The sequence below is a fragment of the Balaenoptera ricei genome, chromosome 10 (genome assembly GCF_028023285.1).
Source record: "Balaenoptera ricei isolate mBalRic1 chromosome 10, mBalRic1.hap2, whole genome shotgun sequence".
Lineage (NCBI taxonomy): Eukaryota > Metazoa > Chordata > Mammalia > Artiodactyla > Balaenopteridae > Balaenoptera > Balaenoptera ricei.
The window spans coordinates 32,237,169-32,253,501 of record NC_082648.1 but is presented as its reverse complement, the minus strand read 5'-3'; the positions used below and the strand labels follow the sequence as shown (position 1 = coordinate 32,253,501).

Sequence of the window (16,333 nt, the reverse complement as noted above, 5' to 3'; positions counted from 1 at the left end):
TAAAGGAATGGGGAAGCACAATAGCCACAAGCAGAAACCACAATGGGTCAATGTTGATAGAATCCCTGGATTGGGAGGTGCTTTTTGAAGGCCAGAAGGGAAAGAAAGTCCGTTGAGAAGGATTTACTACACAGCAGGTCTTGGTGGATATTCACTTCTGGGAACTCTTGGCAGTACCAGGGTGCAGTTCATTTACCAGTGTACAAATGGTTTAACAGAAGGGCATTCAAGGGTCCATCATTTCCATAGCCCACACGGGCTGGTAAATGGGCGATGGACTGCAGAACCCAGCTGCCCAGAGGCAGTGGCCAAATCCGGGAGCCGGTTTAGTATGAATGACTGACTCCTGGGAAGGAGAACGTTCATAGGGGGCTGGGGATAGGGGTCAGAGTCCAAGCTGGAGAGAGGACAATAAGCTAAGGGTGGAAACAAAGGCGAACCAGAGCGGCAGCTGGCAGATTGCTGGCGCTGCGCTGGGGAATCAAGCTTTGCTTTTACAAAAGAGGCAGGCTGCAGCAGGGCGGGCTGTAGCCGCGGCATTCTCACAGAAGAGCCTTCAGGGGCGCAGGGCTCGTCGCCCTGGGGCATGGGCAGCTCGCGGCCGGCATCCCTCCCCCGCGCGCCTCCGGGCCAGCAGCGCCTGGCAGTGCCCGCCGAGGGCAGGGCGGGGCGCAGGCTGGGCAGCGCTAGGTGGGGCCGGCAGCGAGGCCGCCGTTGACGCAGTGCGGGGCCAGCAGCCCGGAGAGCCCGGGCGGGTGTGGCGCGTTCAGCCCGTCCGCCCGCAGGCCGCGTCCCCATCAGAGGGGGCGGGGCGCACTCGCCTGTCCAGCAGGAGGCCCCTGAGCGGCCTGCTGGCTCCGCCGCCGCCGCGCTAGCCATTCAGCGCGCTGCGTCTCCGCCCCAGTGCTGGGGGCTGAGCTGGGGAGAAGGGGCGGGCACCCGCGAGCGGTGAATCACCTCCTCCTCCTTCTGCCTCAGCGCCGCCGCCGCCGCCACCTTTCCATTCAGTCGCCCAACATGGCTGGAGCGCGGCGGAGGTGAGCCGTCCGCCCCCTGCAGCTCCAGCCTCCTGCGCGCGACCGCCGCGGCTCCGGCGGCGCCTCAGTTCCGCGGTGCAGAGGCCCAGGGGCCCGGCTGTCGCTTGCCGCCGGCATGTGGGGCGCCCCGGACGAGAGCTCTGTGCGGGTGGCTGTCAGGTGAGGACGGACGAGGCGGCGGGCGGGCTGCGGGCGCGGCGAGGATCTGCTCTGGCCCGGGGCACCGGCCGCCGCGCTGCGGAGACCTGAGAGGTGGCCCGGCGGGGGCCCGGCGGCTCTGGAAACCGAGGCGGCGGGTCTCCGCCGGCCTGGCGCGCGCGGCCGAGTGCTGGCTGGGAAGCCTCTCGCCTCGGGCCCCGGGAGTTTGCAGGTGACGGGCGGCTGCGCGGCGCCCGGTCCCGGGGGCGCCTGACTCCTCTAGGCGGAGAAGCCGTCGCCGCCCGTCCCCGCCGGGTCGTGCCCCCGAGGAACAGTTGCCTCAGGTTCGGCAGCCTCGGGCGATCGCCTGTCTGGCTTTGCCCGGAGGAGCTGCCGCTCTCCTGGGCTGTGGTGCTCTTATATTTGTAGCGTGACTGTCTTTACGTGTACCTGCAACTCCGGCCTTCGGAGACAGGAGACAAAGCCTTACAGCGGTGGGGGTCTAGATTTCTGTGCAAATGGACGTCTCGTTAAGCACCGGCGGGGACTAGCTAGCACCAGCGTGTGGGTATTGAAGACATTTCTGGCGTTGGAAGGGATATTATATTTAAGGGAAAATTCCCTGGTGCTAGGTCTGTAGAAGGAAGAAAACTCCTCAGCAAGTGTAAGGGTTAAATGGGTGACTGGGTGAAAAAGAAACATACTGAGGTTCAGCAGGATGGTTACAATGTAAAATTACATATGCCTGGGTGAGAGTTTTGAAATACTAGATACATCAACATTGTAATTTGGTCAAGGACGGATACCCGAGTATTGAATGTAATTTGGATTGTTGATACATATCAAGAAGCAGAGCTCTGACAGTTGCTCATGGAAAATTGCAACATCATCGCTGAAATATTAATGAAGCATTCATGGTAGAGTAAGTGGCGTTGCTTTTATAGCTCTTACAGTCTGTGAATTAATTTCTCTTTATGTATACATTAAAGATTTATAAAAATAATCTGTCCTCTGAGAAATTATTTTAAAAAATTTTCTACCCTTGTAGTCTTTCTGAAAAGTTATTCTTAAAATCCTATCATGTCAGTATTTCTATAGCTATTTTAGTGACAAATCTTGGTTAGGTATAGAAATGGTAGTTTTATATATACTTTGTCTCTTTAATCATCTAAAGAATAAAATGAATTTTAAAGATTATTTTTTCATTCCCTTTACAGACCAGGGGATGACCACCCATGGAGGTGACTGTTTTATGACTGTTTAGAACCACCTGTTATAAAGCTTTTGAAGCTTTAATTTGGCCTTCTTGGTTATTCTAGGGCTACTTATCCAATTGCTGGATTAGTTTGTTTCTCCTGTTTACTGCTACTACCTCTCTTTTGGCCTTTTAATGCTTATTAGTGACTGTACCTGGCAAATGAAGGGGAGAGAAAAAGAGGAAACCCAGTAAGATGCAGTTTTGTTAATTAGCAGGTCTGGTCAAGGAGGGTAAAGAAGGAGCATAAAACAGTAATGAAAACAAAAAAAAAAAAAAGAAAATTGGCTGTCAGAGAAACTGTTGTTAGAGAGTTAATATTTTTTTAATCTGTGAATTCTCTAGAATATCACAGGGCAGTTTATTGACCATGCTTTTAAAACTGATGCTGCTTGCAGTGGAGGTGAACAGAGTCATGAATCACCCTAAAGTGATGTTGACAGATAAATAACTTATACTTGGTTTTGGTATGCATGTTAGCACTTTTTTAAGGGAATATGTGTGGGTCTGTTTGTTGGGGAAAGGCTTTATAAAAACACGTAAAGTAAGCCACATTGTGAGGATCTTTTTTTTTTTTTTTCCATTAAATACATTGTCTGAATAGATTGACTCTCTAAACTTACTTTGCATAGGATAAAAATAGCTTATATAGCACTTTGGCATTTATAAAGTGTATGGACATATGTTTTCATTTAAAACAAATATTTATTGAACATAAAATCCCGTCTCTTTTGTCCTAATTTCTGAGCTAAAAATAGCAATAATGATTGGACACATAGTATGTGCCAGGGTCAGTGCTGTGTGTTAAGATGTTTTACATTCTGTGAAATTGCATTTATTCATCATAACAATCTTTGACTTAGGTCCTGTTATTATTATGGCCATTTTATAGGTGAGACACAGAAAGATTTGGTAACCTTCCCCAAGTTAAACTGGTAGCAAGTGGCAGAAACAGAGTTCTAACCCAGACAGCTTGACTCTAGAGCTCAAGTTCTTAACCATTAAATCTACATAGGTAAGAGGCAAGAACATGCTTCGCAAAACTTTACTTAGCTTAAGGTCACTTGCCTCTTCCTGGTTCTGAACTAGTTTAATTACAAATGAATGACTTTGACAGGATATTCATACCTCGATATTCCTAGAAAAGGTAGAGCTCAGAAAGGGGGAACCTGAACTTACCTAAACTATTTCCTCCGATTTTTTAATCTTTCCAGTGACCTCCAGTCTTACCTTCCAGTTTGTGATAGACTTCATCAGCAGGATAAATAAATCAACACATAGACACAAATGATCAGGGCACTTGACTTACTTTTCCCCTTCAATGAATAATGTAATAACAAATAATAAAGAGTTGACTCTACTTATGTAAATGCACAGTGTCCTAGAGGTTCTTGTGCTTAATTAGATATGGAGACTTATCAGTATGTTAAAGCTGATGACTCTATTTTAGGTTTCTCAAAATAAGAGCATGGGTCATATAAAGCTTTGGGGAAAAGAAGTTAAACAGAAAGTTTTTCATTTAGGAAGAACATTTTAAATTCAGTTTCTGAAAATACCTTTTGGCAGAGTATATCTGAGGTGTTCTGTAGGGTATCTTTCATTGTGGTAGGTATGGATTCAGATCACCCTCCCTCTCCCGCTATCCAACCCCATGTGGCTATCGAGCACTTGAATTATGATTAATGCTGTAATTGAACCAAACCTAGTTCCACTCTCCCAGTGCACAGCAAAGCCAATTTACTGACACCAGGTTGTGGTGAAGTAAAGCACAGCCTATTGCAAGGCGTACCCACTGTGGGGCCAAGCAAGGAGAATGGGCAGCTCATGCTCAAAAGACCCAGAGTCCCTGATGGCTTTCAGGGAAGGGTGTTTAAAGGCAAGGTGAGGGAGAGGGTCTCAGGGTGTGTGATCAGTTGTGGATATCTTTCTGATTGGTTGGTGGTGAGGTAACAGGGTGGTATTTCAGGAGTTAACATCATCAACCTTCTGGTTCCAACTGGCCTGGGGTCTACCTGCTTGTGGTCAGCATGCAGTTAACTTCCTCCACCTGGTGGGGGCTTTAGTATCTGTAAAACCACTCAGGGATATGGCTCAGAATATTATCTATAACCCTTGAGGAACTAAGGGCCCTTGACTTTGTTTTAATAAAAATAAAACTATTATTATTTTGTCTTGCTTGACTGTTTTCCTTTGTGTCTGCATTACTCTGATTAAATATGCTCTTTGGAACTTGGGGAAGGCCTAGGAGGCTAAAGCTTTTCTACAAACAAGAGGCCAGGGACATGGGGAGGGGTGTCTGTCCCCGGGAAGACCCTGCAGGGTCCTGCTTGGTTTCAACACAACTGAGAAACTAAATTTTAATTTTTATTTAATTTTAATTAAATTTAAAAGCTGTCCATTTAGTTTTTGGAAAACTTCTAGGTGTGCTTGGAACAATGTGGCTATGTGGACCTATTTTTTATCTGTAAAGTTTATGAAATGTAAATACTTATAAAGTATTTCTGATGAAAATTTAGCCTCCTAACTGACATGTATTGCCTGTGTAATATATAAATATTCATAAATCATATATATATATGATTTTAAAAACAGTATGAAAAATATATCAATCTTTATATTACATGTTAAAATGATAGTGTTTTCATATGTTGAGTTAAATAAAATATTAAAATTAATTTCATCTATCTCTTTTTCCTTTTTTAAAATGTGGCTACCAGAAATTTTAAAATTAAATATAATGTTGCTACCATTATATTTTTATTGGATAGTGCTGCTCTATAGTTTAAAAAAATGTGAGGAAGAGGTATAGAATAAAAATGTTCATAGCCACCACATCATAGATCTGGTATTTTCTGTAGATCAAGAAAATACCAAAATATTGGGTGTCTGTTTTTAGAGTGGTTATATATACACATACGCACATATCTATGCACATATGTACATGTAAGATTTGATTTAACAGCAACATTTTTTCCCTCTGGGTGCATAGGTGTAGAAAGTTATCGATAGTAGACTGATGATAGCTGACTTCCTAGAAAATGTAGTAAGTTCATAAGTGTCACCTACAAAATGAGCAATTTTTAGTGTATATTCTATTTTTATTATCTAAGTAGTATACTGAATTGAACCATTCAGTTAACTTAAAATAGTAAACTCAAACATTTTGAATTCTAAATCTAAGACTATGAAATGATGTGGTGAAGGAAAGTACAGTGTTTGTTGCAAGGCGCCTACCGTGGGGCCAAGCGAGGGGAATGGGCAGCTCACACTTTCCCTTTTTCCCACTATGTCTGAATGCTGATGTAACATTTGAAACATTTTCCCCAAGAATTTTAGCTTGCAAAATATGTCAAGAGCTGAAAGAAAATGGAGATACAGAAAGGACCATTGTGTTTTCATGTCATTGTCTATACGTGGTTGTGAGCTACAATTTTTTTCTTGGCTTTGGCAGAGAACAGGACATATCCTTGACAGTGAGTTTGGATTAGTGTGTAATGTTGTCTAATTTGCTGTGTTTTTACCTTACTACAGCACTTTTAAGAAGTGGCATTGCTCAGCTAGCTTAAGTGCTGACTGGATAGTCAAAAGCTCTGTTTTGGGTCTGCCACTGGCGCACTGATTTGCAATGTGACCTCCCTGAACTTTTCTTTTCCCTCATGCTGAGATGGCAGTGTAAAGGTAAGGGTTATAAGAACCTTTCCGTATGCAGTCTGTTAAATATGTGACTTTTTTGTTGTTAGCCAAACTGTTGGTACTAACGGTGCCTCTATATTGACAGGAAGGACCTATTTTAACATTTCAGACTTGACTTTCCCACAATATGTTTATCGTGGGTACTGTTGTTACTTAAGAGGAAACATTTAGACTTTTGTGGTCTCTTTGTCCAATTCTGGCTGTAATACAAATATGCAGTATTTTATTTAATCTACATTAAAACACTATGAGGTAGGCTGGATAGATACTATCCCTCTTATACAGATGAAAAAGTGAGTCTCAAAGATACTAGGTGACCTTTTCAAGGTTTCTCAGCCACTAAATACCAGAATTGGAACTCAAACTCAGGCTTCTGGTACCTGTTTCTCTGTTCTTAAAAATATTTCCAAATGTTTTCAAAATATTGGGTTGGCCAAACAGTTCATTTGGGTTTTTCCATAAGATGTTATGGGAAAACCCTAGCAAACTGTTTGGCCAACCCAATATTTCACATACTAGTTTCAATGTAATAAGGATCTTTCAAGCTGAAACACGAATATACACATGAGGTAAATTATTTGAAACAATTTAATGTTTAGAGAATGTAGAGGCAGATGAGCAAGTCTTTTAGAAATGTTTCATGGAAACAGGTGGTTATCTGCTGTTGGTCATTTGTTTATTCCTTTCTTCATGCATCAGACATTTATCATGTGCCTACTATGTGCTGGACACTTTCCTACCTCTGAGGGTACACGACATACATGACAGACATGGTCCCTGCTTTCATGGAGCTTAGACCTAGCAGTGTGAGGCTCTTTTTAAATGCACAAACTACGTAGGACCTAACATAAAACATATCAACAGCACAAACTAGAAATTAAAGACAATTGTTGCAGTTTAGTTTTTATTTATCTCTTATTTTTTTAATAGCATTTTTTTAGTTCATATATTCCTCCAGAACAGTGATTTAAAAAACAAAAAATATGCCCTACATCCAAGCATATTTCATACAAAAATTGAACTCCAAAGCCTGTGCATTAGAAGGATATTATTTCTATCTTTGTATGTATGATATAACATGTATGCCCTACTTGTATGTCTTTGTATGTGGATCATAAAGTAAGGGAAATGAAAGAGAGGAGACTAAAGAGCTTGTAGATGATATGAGCTGAAAGTCAATGAAGTTATTTATTTAAATATGAATTGATACTTTTTCTTCAGATAAGGTTTATTAAATTTATAGTGTGGTAGGTCTGATTGTCATTTGGAACTCCACAGAAGTTCAGATTTCATGTCTATTTATTACTACCTCTTGAGCTCTTACCTGCTAATTAGTTAATATTTTGGTGCATAATTATGGGGTAGTAAATGATGCACTAGAAATTCCAGGTTAGTGAAACCATGAAAGCAGAAATTATCTTGGTAGTTAATTTCATAATCTGCCCAATCTTCCAGTTCTCATCCATTTCTCCTCAAAGAAGTGAACTTGGAATATCCCTTATTATGGATGTTTTCCCGCAAGACATGCTACAGCTTCCCTGTGTGACCCTGACTTATAAATGGTTATTTTCTGTCAACATTAGACATTACTTTTATCTAAGTTTCAGATTAGGAAGGAAAATACATCAATGAAAATGCATGCTAGATGACATAATTTGTATTCAGTGTATCATTAGAATAATTTTATTAAAAATAAAATGGATGTTTTTTAGTTTCAATACTTCTCTCTGGAGAGCGGATTTCTGAATTCTGTCTTTGAACTTGGTTTCCCAGTGGATTAACTATTTAATCTTCTCAGGGTGTTAAAATAGTTTTCTTGTGGCTCGGGCTTTATTTGAAGCAAATGACAGACAAGCCAAAGGGGACCATTTTGATGACATCCTACAATTATAAGATATTTCTTAATGTTTAAGAATTATATTTGAGGTTCCTTTGTTCTTAGTTTTTCTGACATTATTAGACATTTATATATTGAACATAACTTTTAGTACCTCTATAATTATTGGATTTAAAAGGGATTTTAAAACTGAAAGGGACCTTGAAGGGACTAGCTTGTTGAGGCCCCTTCTTTAAGATGATTGAGGTAATAGAGACACTGAGCAGTTGAGGGAATTGCTTGAAGTTCCACAACTAGCAGCTCAAGTCTTCCATTGACTGTTGCTGTGGATTTTCTAGGACTTCATGTTTTGCTGGCAGACATCTCAGACATAGAATAAATTTATATTTTATGAACTACAGTTTTAATCCCTTAAGTGCTCCCTTTAAAAGTTTAATTTGACATTTCAGTGAGTGCTCCCAATCTCAGTGTCCATTATTTTGGCTTTGTGATTGCTTCAATTCTAGAAACTAGACCAGTGATTCTAAAAAGAACCTCTTAAGAGGTAGAGAGAGAGAGGGATCCCTGGAGTAGAAATCCAGGTCTATATTTTGAGGTTCCTATTATATTAAAATGTGAAGAAATGCCAGAACTAGGTTATAAAAATAATATAGACTATTTTCAACATATACATATAACACATTAATGCTTTAACAACCACCATGGAAATACAATGTCTGTGTAGCTTAATTTGGAAATAGTATTAATTATGTAAATAGGAGGATTTTGTGAATGCTAGCCCTGGGACATGTGGCCTTCTCCCTCTCCCCTCACCTTGGTTCTTAAAACTTTTTTTTTTTCCTACCCCAACAGATTTGAGGGTTATAGCACATTCCAGTAATAATGGCAGCCTCAGTATGGAGGGATGGCTGGAGGGTGGGGAAGGGTAGAGGTAGGGTATGGTCAGTGTGGTATATTTATTGGGATCTGGAAATGGAGCTGGAGGTAGAAATCTGAGTGGTTTAAAAAAAAACACTTTTGAGTATTACTTCACTAGAAAGGTGGTTCTTAAACTTTTATATAACGTCTCAGTCCCTCCTATCCTTGTTTTAGAAGGAAGTAAAGGATACAACACATTTTGGCCATACTGGAGGCCTGTCATCCAAAAAATATCCTAAATCCTACCTCTACTTGAAGCTTTTCTAGACTTCATGCAGGGAAATTTCTGCCTTTTGGGGCCACAGACCTTCTGTATGTGATTCTCTCTCTCTCTCTCAAATTCCAGTGGGAGAGGTATACATAATATTATGATTTTCACTGTTCAGCTTGAAATGTCCCTCAAACTGAGAGAATATTTGACATTTTTTTAAAAGAAGGTGATAATATACTGACAGCACTATTACAATAGAACATTTGAAGGACATTGGGGTTATTGAATTGAAACAAGCTGATATCTACATGTCCAGATTTGGAATGAAGGTCATTCAGAATTTAACCCCAGTCTAACTTACTTGGGTACTATTTAGAGCAAGGAAACCAAGAAATTTTTCAAACTTGGTTTTAGAGAGGTGGGCATCATGAACCCACCCAGGGGCTAAATCAAGGACAGCTTAAAGTTTATTCCCTACTCTTTGGATCTCTTAGTATGTAGTAAAATTTTAGTTTTCGAGATTGGATTTGACCTTATTCTCAATTTGGGGGAGCTTGTTTATCACTTAGGCATGACAATATCAGTTCTTCTGAGTAGGATGAATGAATTATATTTTTTCAGAGTAGACATTCACATTATTTGACACAGCTACATAGAATAAATAAGAGACTTTTTCTTTCAGCAAATAGGAATAAGAAACCCTGGAGAGGGTCAAGCTGTAGTTAATTATTATGATGTGGTATGTTGATCACATGGTGTACTAATGAGGCATAGGGCACCTCTACCCTCAGTTGTATGCCTTATAATGTTAATTTACTTTTTTAGATCAAAATTCATTCATTTATTACATAATTATTGAATGTCTATTGTGTACTGGAATCACATAAGTTGGAGGCATTAAAGCAATTGGAAACGATGTGATATAATAGAACGAACATTGGATGATTAGAAAACTGTTTTGGTCTTACCAATGATAAACTTGGCTTTGTATATAGTTATCCACCTACCTCAGTGGACTCGGGAAAAGAACAACAGAGACAACCGTGGGAAAGCATATGGAAAATGGTTTTTACACAAACACAGGCAGTAATACTATTAGAGATGAGTTTGATATATAACCAATGATGAATATATTGGTTATATTCCAAACTCTAGCAATTAGATTAGTCATTCTCTAATATGTAAGCCATAACTTGAATTTGCAAGGTACTTTATAGGTGTTATGTCTGTTCTCTTGCTTTTTGAGTGCCTATTACTTACACCACTATGAATGTAACAAAAAATGCATATAAATACTTCCAAAAACCTTACTTTACCCAGTCTCCTAGTTTTCATTTTGTTTTCAACATGTAAATCACATACTATCCTTCTCTATCTTACCAAATTCCTTTTTATATAGTTTAGTAAAATCCACCATTTTTATTCTTTCCTTTCTCTTCTCACACAAGACTTTCAGTTGGTATGGTTTTTAGTGTTTGTAAAGTTACTACTATATACTTTGTGAGATTAACAATAATATTGTTATATTTTCCATTAGTTGCTTAACCTGACGTAAGACAATGATGACTAAATTGGTTAATAATAGTGTGAATTTTCCTTCTGAATTGGCTTGCACCAGATTTTTGAAAATGTTGCTAATGCTTTCCTTGCTGCATCTCATCAACCTTGGCAACAATACACTAAACCAAGTTGTGGATTAAAGAGCATTGTAAGGAGGAAACTGAGTAAAAAGACTAGAAGTAATAAAAACACAGAATTTAAAAAATTTATTTACATTTTCTATAAAATTTTTTTCTGGCACCTAGAGCTGATGGGCAATGTTCCTGCAGAGTTCATTGATAGATGTATGTGAAAACTTAGCTGAAAGCATTTTAAAAGAAGGCTGATACTTAGAAGCAGAAAATAGATCTTGCAAGCATAGTCTGTCTCCAAAATCAGCTTTTAATTTCATAAGTTATTTTTATTTGATTTTTTTTCTGTTATTGAAATAATGTAATCAAATTAGAAGAAGTATCTGGGAAAAGATGAGAAAAGCAATCAATCATTGTTTACCACCATGATATAATTACTACTGGCATTTTGTATATTTATTTTTAATCTTTTCATATGTGTACTTACATTTTTTTTTAAATTGCTGCAATGTGTATACACTTTTATAGCCTGATATTTACCACTTTATAGAGTAAAGGATAAGAATTTTTCCATGTCTTTATATTAAAGAGGGCATTTTGAGTTAATATACTAAATATTACACATCATCTGCCTTATTTCATTAATTCAATTCAGTTTCTATTAAATTCCATATATCAAACAGTAATTTAATTGTCAAGCCTTTACTGTCTAATAAGGATGTTAATTTCATTTTCTAAGAGTTGTGCAGTGTCTTATGTTTCTTGGTAACACTTTCATTTCCACTGATGAGCACAAAGTCTACAAATGACTATTTCTTGGAATTGAAGAGGGAGGGTAGTGCTTCTTACCCAGAATATATGATTAAATGTTATGGTACTGAGGATGCTTTTCAGAAAAAGATGTATTGATAATAAAATTTTAAATTTTTCAGCTATATCTATAACAACATAAATAATGTATTAGTATAATACACTTTCACTCAACACATTAGTCTAAGCCACTGATGGTAAAGTAAATCAAACACAGATCTATAACCATGAAACTTGAACTTGAAAATCAGTGCATATCTAAAGTGTTTTAATTTGCTTGTGTTCACCTAATTCAACACAAAACAATTTTGTTTGAGCAGCCTGTTGGTAATGTGTCTGCATCCGTCCTGCCGTAAAATGGAAGTTATCCACTGCTGATAAAACATGAGATTACAGATTTCATTCCTAGTTATTTGGGCTGCCACTTAAGGTTAATTCAGATGTGACATCTGTGACATTTTCAAGTCTCAATTTACAAAATGATACTTTTGAATTTTAGTTTTCCAACTTGGCATTAGATTGGCAACATTCCATCTGTCCTTAATTATATTCTTACCTATTTTGTTACATAAGTGTAATTGGACTGTTAACTTTGTAGCAGATTCAGTTCCTGTCTTTGAGTATAGGGTTTCCTTAGTTTTCTTTGGTTCTTAATTTTGTACTAACTTAGTATAACTCATCATAATTTTATTTACCTTTGCATGTGTTCTGTGACTACAGCTCTCAACATAGAGTAACTCAAAGTTGATGATTTTGCAGTTTTAAATTTGAGCACGTTTTGACATCGTTTTTGTGGTTTCATTTTATATGTTTCAATATTAGGAGTCTACCTTGTTCTATTTAAAAATAGGTGTAAAGAAATTGTGTTATTGTGTGCTGTGTATACTGATGATCTGTAAGTCCAGTTGATTTCAGTGTGATGGTAATAAGGCCAAGATTATTAATTTGATCCTTGGATGAGCTTGTTAGCTTTGCTGCTTGTTTTTTCTTTTTTAATTTTTTGGCTGCGTTGGGTCTTTGTTGCTGTGCCTGGGCTTTCTCTAGTTGCGGTGAGTGGGGGCTACTCTTTGTTGCAGTGCGCAGGCTTCTCATTGCCATGGCTTCTCTTGTTGCGGAGCACAGGCTCTAGGCACGCGGGCTTCAGTAGTTGCAGCACGTGGGCTCAGTAGTTGTGGCGTACGGGCTTAGCTGCTCCGCGGCATGTGGGATCTTCCCGGACCAAGGCTCAAAGCCATGTCCCCTGCATTGGCAGGCGGATTCTTAACCACTGTGCCAGCAGGGAAGTCCCTTTGCTGCTTTTTAATGTAACCTTTAGAATTATAATAAATACTGCATCTCAGAAGCAGCAGCTGGATATTAGTGAGGATGACTCAGTACAAATTAGTTAATGCTGGTGAAAAATACTGCCAACCATGTTCCAGAATTTTCATCCCCTTCCTTAGATTATTATGACTGAAAATACTTTATATTCAATGTCTATAGGAACTCCAGGAAATATTGTTATATTCAAAGTCTACAGGGGCTCAATAAGAGAAAGTGACCTACCTCATATGTTTGTTGTGAGAATTAAATAAGATAATATATGTAAACCCTTATACTACTGGTACTTACTAAATGTTTTGTAAAAAGTAGTAGTATTGTCATTTTAATTTCATTATTTTTCTCTCCTCAGTACCTTTGAGTTTCTTGGTCAGTTCCAAATAAAGCCACAAGTAAATCAGAGCAGTGTTATTTGCCCCACCTGCCCATTAATTTGAAATTTGTTTTGCTGCTCCAAACTTAAATGCCTATGCTTTTTGGGTCAGAGCTTTCCCTGTAACCTCCTATTTTATTTGTCCAGACTTGGCTTCTGTTTGGTTTCCTGATTTATATCCCCTTTCTCATATCTTGAATCTAAATCCACTCAATTAAGTGAAATTATTGGAAGCCCCCTTTCTGTGGAGGGGAAACATCCCCTTTTTTTCCAACTGGGGTGTCCTTCAACTCATGTGGGCCACTCAGAATGGGAAGCCACCACCAGGTTGAATCTACTTTTGTACATGTGCTGGCGCTGATCAAGCCTGAGTCACCCTGGACCTCACTTCACTTCCACGTCACCTAGGCCCCTGGCCAGGCTAGCTGTCCAACTTTCTTCCTTAACCCATGCCAGCCTGGAGGCCCCAGTATGTTTTGAGACCGATTTTACCTGAGATCAAGAAGCTGTGATTTTGGTAGGGGACTGACATGAAACACATACGCACACAGATACACACGACCCCCACCCCCCAAAAAAGATAAAATCCACTAGAAGTTGATAAATCTGGCCAATATAGTATAAAATATAGTAATGTTAATAAACAAAATATTGAATAAATTGATATTTGTTTTTTAATCTCGGTTGATGGAAAAGATTCTCAACTTGTACCTATGATATTTTGGTCAAAAATGATATATTGGAATTATCAGAAAACTTTGAAGTTTTGAGACCTCATTTATGGCTCTCTTGATTGTCATTCTGAAATGTAAAATTTTGGTCACTCCTGAACTGTGCCTACCTTCACATTGATATGAAAATGTTCTCTTGGCTTCTGCTGTGGCCATATAACATATGTACAGTGATGGACTGGCACCTCAATTTGGGTAAAGCTGTCCATAGACGGTGTGTTGAGCTAGGCCAGACCACGTGTATGCACTCTGCAATTGCTCAGTATGGGACTGGCACATCTAGGTGAGTTGGCCATTGCTTTTTCTCATAGCAGCTTCACTGACAATGAGATGGGATAGGCAAGAAGAGTAATGTTGAAGAGATCAAGGGCACTGATTCTTGAAATCAAGTAGCCATTCTGGCTCCTGACAGCCTTGCATTCTAGATTAAAAGCATCATGGCTCCCAGTATCCAGTATCCATCAAGGAACTTCCAAAAACTGGTTCATCTCCTCTCTTTTTTCTGGGTTCACATTCTTTATTATCCCTTTACTCCATCCCTGCCTTATTTTATTTTCCCTTGCAGCATGGCTTATTGAAAAGAGCATAGACTTTAGAGTCACAAAGATTGGAGTTCAGAATTTTAGGACAGCCACTCAACCTTTATGACCCTTAGTTTTCTCCTGTGTAAAATGGAGTTAATACCTTCTTTATAGGGCTGTTAAAATTATATGAATGTTGTAAATGCATTGCATTTAGAAGTGCTTGGGAGATGTCAGATTCTTTTTTCCTTTTTTAGTTATTGTTCCTTCCTTCTTCTTACCACCTCTATCCTCTCTCTCTCTCTCTCTCTCTCTCTCTCTCTCTCTCTCTCTATATATATATGTATGTAAATAATATATTTAAATCTCTTCCTCTTCTGGGTAAGACTTGTAGTGACTAACCACTATTTCTTTCTAATCACCTCGAGGTATGGATAATTCCTTTGGTGAGCTCTTGTTCTCCTTCTTAGTTTCTCTGTGAAGTGGAGAGCATAAGAATACTAATCTCATGTGATAGTTATGAGAATTAACTGGCATATTTATAAAGCACTCAGAATAATGCTTGGCATATATAGGCCTCAACAGATATCAACTGTAGTCATTCACTTGCAAAAATTTCTTTCTTTAGCAGGGATTCTTTCAAGTCTTTACTTGGGGACCCTTTTTACAATTTATTATGTCTCTCTCTAACGATGAAGAAAATGGATAATGGGGGGTGGGAGAAATAGGGAGAGGTTGGTAAAAGGGCACAAACTTTGAGTTATAAGATGAATAAGTCCTGGGGCCCTAATGTATAACATGGTAATTAAAGTTGATAACGCTGTATTGTATAGTTGAAATTTGCTGGGAGAACTTAAGCGTTCTTACCAAAAAAAAAAAAAAAAAAAAAAAAAAGGCAAATATGTGAGGTAATGTGTAAATTGATGGGAGGAACCCTTTCACATGTTTATGTATATCAAAATCATCATAATGTAAACTTTAAATATCATAATTTTATTTGTCAATTATATCTCAATAAAGCTGTAAAAAAGGATGATAATAGTGCATTTATGTTAGATAATATATGACGTTATGTTACCAGCTGATGTTATTAGCATTGTATTTATATAGTAGAATGGATGTCTTGGTTTGTTGAATACATTGAGTTGTGAAAGTCAAGACTGAGATCATTATGCTTTCTTGACCAGGTTGAATAAAATATTTTCTTAGTCTTTGTCCTCTGTTGTAAGTAAGGAATTACATTCCTTTCTTGTTTATCTTTAAGGACATGGAAATACTTATTGATTTCCAACTGCTTACCTGGCAAGGTGAGCTGACCGACATGTTAATCCTTAAACTGCTTAAGTATATTGCTTGTTATATCATTAACCTGAGCACACTCTACGTATGCCAAGAGTTTTTACTAAGACCCCAAAAGTGACCAGAAATACACACATATTCACACCCTCATGTGTATGTATATATGCACACACCCTCACACATGTACATATACATACATGCTCACATACATGTATACACACATACATACACACTCATTTTATATATAAGCTGTAGGAGAACATCTTACTATTTCCACACCTGATGTGAGGTAATTGAAAAATTTGATTGAGGTGACAGAGTTCTTTTGCTAACTTAAGACATTTGATTAATTTTGGCATTCCTTTTTTAGTAGTTCATATTATGAGACATGTCATTTTGCAAATTTTGTTTAATTACTGTGATTAGAGAAGAATAAAATCAATTTGTGACTCTTTTTTTCCTTAGAACCTTATTCAATAATCAGGTCTTCCATTTTTATGCAATATTAGCTGCTGAAACCTTTGACTAGATGACTAGTTTTGTTTGCATTGAAAAATAA

The 16,333-nt window shown here is 38.6% G+C and overlaps 1 protein-coding gene across 13 annotated transcripts in view; it reads left to right on the top strand.

The window, feature by feature from the left end:
* The first annotated feature begins 915 nt into the window (after positions 1-915).
* Positions 916-16,333, top strand: part of KIF21A (kinesin family member 21A) — a 175,125-nt gene continuing 159,707 nt past the window's right edge. For 8 of the 13 annotated variants that reach the window (XM_059935638.1, XM_059935644.1, XM_059935637.1 and 5 more), the window contains exon 1: positions 921-1,196. In XM_059935638.1, coding sequence (XP_059791621.1) covers positions 1,153-1,196 — 44 coding nt within the window. In that variant the 5' untranslated portion in view covers positions 921-1,152. Of the gene's footprint in view, positions 1,197-16,333 lie in introns of all 13 variants that reach the window. The other 5 variants (XM_059935635.1, XM_059935634.1, XM_059935633.1 and 2 more) reach the window with 2 other exon arrangements.